We start from the raw sequence: 7102 nt of genomic DNA, 5'->3' as shown, positions 1-7102 counted from the left end.
GTTATTGTTGTACTTTATATCAACTGAAATCATATTGATTTGTGCTTGTCGATATTTCATAGACATTACCGCCTGCTATTTTGGAATAAATTGGAATAGACAAGAGTTGCCATTTTGTTGGTAAATAGAGTACAAACACCTCAAATTTGTAAATATTGATATTCGCAAAAGTTCCGTTCAATTCAGAACTGTAAACAATATTTTGGACATATGAACGTATTAGCAATCAATTTCTAATCTTTATTCAATATGTTTCTGTGATTGAAAATCTTAGGTTCTATCTCTACAATATGTGTAATTTATGTTAATATATCGTAATTTAAAAGCTTAGTTAATGTAATAAAAATCTATTGTACTTTAATATTTCTGCCAAAGTTCTGTCAAACTAGCATGTTTAATGTGTATAAATCTCTCAGTTTAATCTGAAATATAACACTGTGTATTAAAATGCATTTCATACAAAAACTGCACGCGTCGTGAACATGAAAGGTCTTCATAAAAGTATTTTCCAACGTGATAAATAAAACATAGTTATCAACTTAAACATTTCATAGTGTGCAATTTTGATATCTTACCAACTATCCTACACTGTTAACACGTGCGCCTGTCGTTTCTTTTCAACTACTTGTGTTGGTAAACTTATTCAAAGCAAAAATAATGTATGTATATGAGTACTGGCGTTTTGACAAAAAAAAACAGCTACACTTAAGCATCTATGCAGACACGAAATACATAGGTTTATGGTGTATTTACTGTACTGAGAATCAGATAAATATTTTACTCAATAAACACATAACTCGTCAAATCTGGCAGACATTTTTTTTATCAAATTGCCATTACCACACAATATTTAAAAGCCAAATAAATGCTCTCACACTCCTTGATTATCTTATATTGTTGTATATATAGGATATAGAATAATACAAGTAAAACTGTACGTTACCATCAGTTACCCCATATCCGCAAACTGAATGATCAACTTAATGGATTTACTGAATAAATACTGCATAACCTCGCAAAATAAAACAGTAAGCGGGTCAAAGATTTAAAGGTCCTTAGTTGCTGATTAGGAATTTGACTATTTAAACTATAAATAAAAACTAAAAGCTCAACGATGTCGATATTCTTGCAAGTTTTGAAAATATATTCAACATTGTTTCACCCAACTGTGTTAAGAAATGTAGTTCATTTACAAAAAAAAAAGTATTGTATATTATGTTTTAAGAAATCTATCAAAATATCATTTGGAAGCATAAAACGCAATCAAGAAACATAATAACAGACTCGTTTCATGAGTCTGTTCATGAGGGGGTCATGAAAAGTACAAAACCTTTCACGTCCCCTAGCACCGGCTTAGGCTGTACTCATTATAGTAAAGTAGATTGTTCTCCGCAATCCCTAATTGGGTCCGAGTACTGGCATACCTTTTACAGTCGACACACAGCACATACAGAATTCTATTATGGCTATTATGATAGTAAATGAAATCTGACAAAATATCCTTTGGAAGCATAGAACACAGCAAAAAATCTTTCTCGCTAAAATGTCAAAACTCTTGAACATGATTGACGTTGAAACGACAACAAACTATGTCTCGGAGAATCAGATGTGTCTATAATAAAGGGCTTGTAAAGCTATATTGATCAATATTATGCTTCATGTCAGTGAAATGTTCTGTGTAACCTTAGATAAAGACTTTTAAAATGATTAATGTGATACTGCTGTTATACGTCAATTTCAATAAAATGCCTGTTAAAGCCCTGCTAGCTGACGTACTTTAAAATCGAATGTTTCTCTCTAAATCAATCAAAGTTCAGGAAGTTGAGTAAATGGCTATTAATAATTCTTTCACACTTTTACAAGCAGTTTCATTCTTGGTGAAGTCCACGGGGACAGTATGAAGTTCCATGTCGATTGTTTTATAACCAAGAAACATATCAGGGACCATATCACAGGTTATTGCCTTTATAACAATTATGGTACTTGATCCAGGTTCCCTAGCTTCAACGATTGATTGTAGTCGTTCCGTTAAATGTCTCATACGGTTTGCTACACTCTTATCATCAGCGTCAAAATCAAATATAATCATAAAATGATTCGCCTTCTTCATTTCATCTGTCATACCCGAAAGCATGGAAGTTCCCGGAAGTAGTCTATCTGTGTTGAGTGTTGTTTGCAGTCCCATTCGAATCATGATATCCATTAGTTTCTTACCATTCTCTTCGTCGTCGGCATTACATAAAATGAATATGTCATATCTTTCTTCAGTTGAAGCATCATTTGACGTGGAATTGTCTTCATTGGTCTTGTTTCTATTTCCTATTTCAAGTGCGCTATGAATACGATTTCGTGCTGTCCAGTCATTTCCCTTCTTTAAAGCATCTATTCCGGCTTCAACATACATTTGCAAGTACATATCTTCACCTATTGTATCAAGCGCATTTGGCATCCTGCTAAAAGTTAGCACTGCATCATCGTACAAACCTAAAGTGGTGTATGTTTTCACTTTTTCTTTCAATATTGTAACGCGTTCATCTTTAGTCTGTGGGAATCCTTCTAATTCGTTGAGTACTTCAAGTGCCTCATGATGTCTCTCCATTTTTTCATACAGGAAAAGAAGGTCTTTTTTATTTTCTTTCGTGCTTGCTTCACCAATAAGTGATTTTAATGTTGAGTAGGATTTCCAACAACTTTTAAGCGCAGGAATGTTTGCAGCTACTCTACATGATATTTCTATTGAACTTTTTATATACATCTTCTTCTTTGTTTCTAAGCCTTTTCTTTGTTCTTTTCTACATTCCTGTTCAAGCATTTGACTAAGACAAAGTCCTGCTTGTTCAAAAGCATTAGCCATATCTAAGCGCGAGGAATGACCTTCTTCATTTCTAATCAAATATTCGAATGATTCAAGAGCTTTATCTAGCATCCCCAGCTGTCTGTAAAATAAACCTTTGTCATATATTGCTGCCGTGTTGAATGATATTTCAATGGACTTTTCAAAGCACCGTATAATCTCGTCAGCAACAATTTTATTCTTCCTATAATCGATTGGTTTTTGCTTTAGAGGTGACTTAACAAATGTCATTGTCCTCGGTTTGTTCTGTGTAAACGATGACTTGAATATCCTACTCTTACAATTTCCAATATCGATATCAAGTTTTCTTTTCTTGGACAAGGCAAGATGATGGTAAGCATGAGATGTGCCTTTAATTTTGATTGCCTTTTCCAGTAGTTGTATAGAACGTTCAATATTTCTAGCATATCTGTAATACTGGCCACTTTTTTCGAGAACGTAAACGTCATCTGGAAAAATTTTGAAAGCGGTCGTAAAAAAATCCTCTGTTTGTTCTGGAAGATCCACGTTGTCTGGATATATACTCGATGTATCACTTTGTGCCGTTGTCTGCATGTTGTATGTAAGTAAACCTATATCAACAAGCGACCTGGCTTGATATCTTCTGATACAGTTGCTGCATTTTTCCTGTTGTATAATTCTACAGTAAAGCTCTATCACACGCTTATAGTTATCAGCAGAAAGATCAATCTTAGTCTCGTCAAATGTGTTACTAAAATTCAAAAGTCTTTTCTCTACAAGTGCGTAACCAAACATCCAAACACAAAGGTAACTTTTTAGACGCTTGGTATCTTTGGTTTCATCTTTTGCCATAATTTCATCGCATTCATCAATGACATTCTTATACAACGATTTAGCCTTATCGTATCTTTTGACACCGAGACGTGAGTACGTAAACGCAATTTCAGCTTTCGCGACTAAACAGGCAAAGTTGTTCTTCTTTAGTCTTTCTAATTTCTTACAGTTTTCTTCAAACTGCTGGTTTATGCTGCATTGTTTGAGGAAGAACCATGTTTTATTAGATAGAGCAATCATGTTGCCAGAATCACTCTTCAACACCTTTTCGACGTATTTCTCTGCCCCAGTATGATCTTGAAGAACAAAGCATAAGAAAGAAATCAAATTCCATATTCTATGCATTTCCATTTCTGTATCATATTCTTCAGACTTTTCATCAATTAGAAGTTTGACTTTTATTTTCCTAATGTCTTCAGTACTAACTGGAAGGTTTTCAAACACATCAAAAGTTGAAGGATACTTCTTAAGCTCTGCTTGTTTGTCTTCCATTTCGTTCTTTTGAGATGGCATGAAACCTGTACCCTAAAAGCAAAGAGTACAAAACAACTGATTACTAAATAGTTAAAGAATCAACTGTAAGTATCATTATTGGTACAAATCATGTCGAAAGCAAGCGTGAAGAGGACAGACAGTGCTAAAAAGTACGTCGACATGAATTAAAGGTCAATGAAAAACCGCCTAGTAACAATGTTCTGCATGTTCTAAATATTACCCAATATCTGTCTGGCCAATGCCATGGAGATATTTCATATATTAAGGTAATGAGCCTGCTTTTTGAAGACTATTCAATTCCTACAATATACCTACTTTGACTAATTTTTTAGGAAGGCGTAGGTTCAAGCTCCATTAGGGCCAGACTTTTTTTCAATACATTTCTTTTTTTCCAAGTAAATTAAACTTGATGTATTGTACAAAGGCGGACTTTTTTTCATTTGATAAGCCATTTCTAGTTTAAAGAAAATTTATATACAGAAAGCAGCAGGGTTAGACATCTTTGAAAATACTGCGTTACATGCGGTAAAAGTTCTCTATTTTGCCCTTATTCTTTATCTTATATATCGGGGAAGAATTTCTGCCACATTGTTATTCGTTTTGAATGTAGAGAGCAAAATTTGTAAAGTTTCACATGACTCGGCCATAATTTTTCAGAGTTGGAGCTAAATTTCTGTCCGATTAAATCCTTTTACTTTGTGCTCCCCAGAAAAAGATGTTATCGACATTTATTTTTTGTGTTAATATTTGTTAACCAATATTTTGGGGTTTCTTTTATTAAAACTATTGGTATAATGAATTCTCTGCGATCATTTTGTATAGTGGTTATAACTTTAAAATTTATTTCTATTTAAGCTTGAGGAAATATCCTAAATTATCTAAAATTTACAAAAAAGGCATGACAAAAGTTCTTTAAAATTTGCAACACAGTGCTTAATGTTAACTTCAATGCAATTTTTTAAACATTACTTTTACGGATCCTCCACTTTAACTAGTTCTTGCCGTAGAAACCACATTCTAAAATTTGAAAATATATAAAAATATTCTTAACTTTCTCGTACTTTTAAATTTATAACAGAATAACAGATAGATGGGCGCAGAAGCGGACACAAAATCGACATTAAAGGCTCATAATGCCTTTGATTAAAATGTGGCTGCCACATTTTCCGCTATGAACATAGAATGCATTATTTTTTGTTAAATCCCATTTCTGATAATAACTTTCTTTTACATTTGTCAAAGATCTGAATATTGTTTAATACACCAGAAACTTTTATTGAATCTGTTGTTTTTAATTAACCCCCTTTATGTCTCTAACTATAGCTACTCATATACTATATTAAAATAGTGCTTTTTCTAACCGTGCAAGTACACATAGCATTTATTTGAGAAGCTGTTTCATCTGGTTATTTAAGATAAAAATTTAAAGCAATATGGATCTTTGATCAGATAATCCTTATTTTTTGTCTGTCATGTTTAATGTATAGTCTTTTATCTGTCGAATTTACAGGGGTTATATTTTTACTGCTTGTTGACATAACCACATTTTGTAATACAACATCAATATCTAGCTACTTATATATTCTAAATTTCGCTACATATTTACTTATATACAAATGTTGAGGTACATTCATGTTTTAATTGTAAAGTTTTCACAAGATCCGCTTTTTGTGGCAGACCAACGGACGGACTGACGGGTATGGGTACACTGTTAGTCTTATACGGTAACACACTAACACACCATTACGGGCTAATTACAAAACACAAATGAAAATGAAATTTTATACAATTTCGTATGAGAAAATTGTATACATTGTTATATTACATATAGACATTTTAGTGTACATGTAATATCAAACTTAACAGATCTTTACTGGATATTATCGCCGTGAAAAATTTAAGATATCTTCGTCGTGAAAATATCAAGTATTATTTTACTGGTAAAAACTGAAAACTTCGCTAAAATATGAAAAAAGATAACTTGTTTGTTTTTCACATGTGGGGTTAAAATATCTTTCACTTATTAACTCCATGGCCACTCTAGTATTCTATATATTTCAAAAAAAGTGTTTGCACATTTTTTGCAAAGGTCTGAACTATTAACATGCATGTTTTAATGTTATATTATTTCAAAATTTCACTGCAAATCATGCAATAAATATAGCAAAATAGTTTGATAAATACCTGTATAATTCTGCACTGTCTATCATTGTACTAATCCAACATATCTTTTGTTAAACACTGAATCACATTTAAACAAACAATTGGTTAATTGACATTCTTTTAACAATTTAGTTAATTGTATTCTATACCAATATATTGTTTAGATCTCATTCAAAAGCTTGCTGTTAATCTGCGTGTAACGTAAAATGTAATAATCGATACAGTTAACTACTCTTTTGATAATAACATGTCAGTGTATAATCGTATCTGATTTTATTTCATAAGGCTAAAAACGTTATTGGTTAAACATGTTTAATTGCTTGCCCATTTATATAATATGTACATCTCAAATACAATTCTAAACAACGCGTGATCCTGACAGTTTGATTATTGCTCTGTACATTTTTATTGCTGGTCATGTTGTTGCAGAATTTCATATAAAGTTAGGACACTGTAAAAAGATAGTGCTCAAAATCTTCAGAGATAGTGCTTACAATCTTCAGTATGATATCCAATTTCGGACAAAGATATCCATCCTATTTCCTTATAGAAATTATTTAATGATCTTTTTCAAGATTTGTACACTTATCCCATACCACAGCTGTATATTCTAACAATGGACGCAGAAATGATATATACTTTCCTGTGCAATGAAACGTTCAGTTTGCGCATAATGCCTAAACTTTTTGAAGCGATAGTAATATATGTTCGATGTGTTTATGCCATTTTCCGTTGCTACTTAAATTCACACGAAGATGTTTGTGATCACTAACAAATCTAACGGGTATTTTATCA

At 32.3% G+C, this 7102-nt stretch overlaps 1 protein-coding gene across 1 annotated transcript; it reads right to left on the bottom strand.

Annotated features, from left to right (window-relative positions):
* Positions 1–226: 226 nt before the first annotated feature.
* Positions 227–6490, bottom strand: LOC128547363 (uncharacterized). Its single transcript, XM_053519947.1, has 2 exons — positions 6329–6490; positions 227–4174 (listed from the first exon to the last, which is right to left on the bottom strand). The coding sequence occupies exon 2, from the start codon at positions 4160–4162 to the stop codon at positions 1814–1816; it is 2349 nt and encodes a 782-aa protein (XP_053375922.1). The 5' UTR covers positions 4163–4174; positions 6329–6490; the 3' UTR covers positions 227–1813.
* Between the last annotated feature and the right edge of the window lie 612 nt (positions 6491–7102).

Source organism: Mercenaria mercenaria, chromosome 12 (assembly GCF_021730395.1).
Source record: "Mercenaria mercenaria strain notata chromosome 12, MADL_Memer_1, whole genome shotgun sequence".
NCBI classification, from domain to species: domain Eukaryota; kingdom Metazoa; phylum Mollusca; class Bivalvia; order Venerida; family Veneridae; genus Mercenaria; species Mercenaria mercenaria.
This window is presented reverse-complemented; position numbering and strand designations above follow the sequence as displayed.

Excerpts from the sequence above, each read along its gene's own strand:
- LOC128547363 (XM_053519947.1), bottom strand. The coding sequence starts at position 4,162 with ATGCCATCTCAAAAGAACGAAATGGAAGACAAACAAGCAGAGCTTAAG.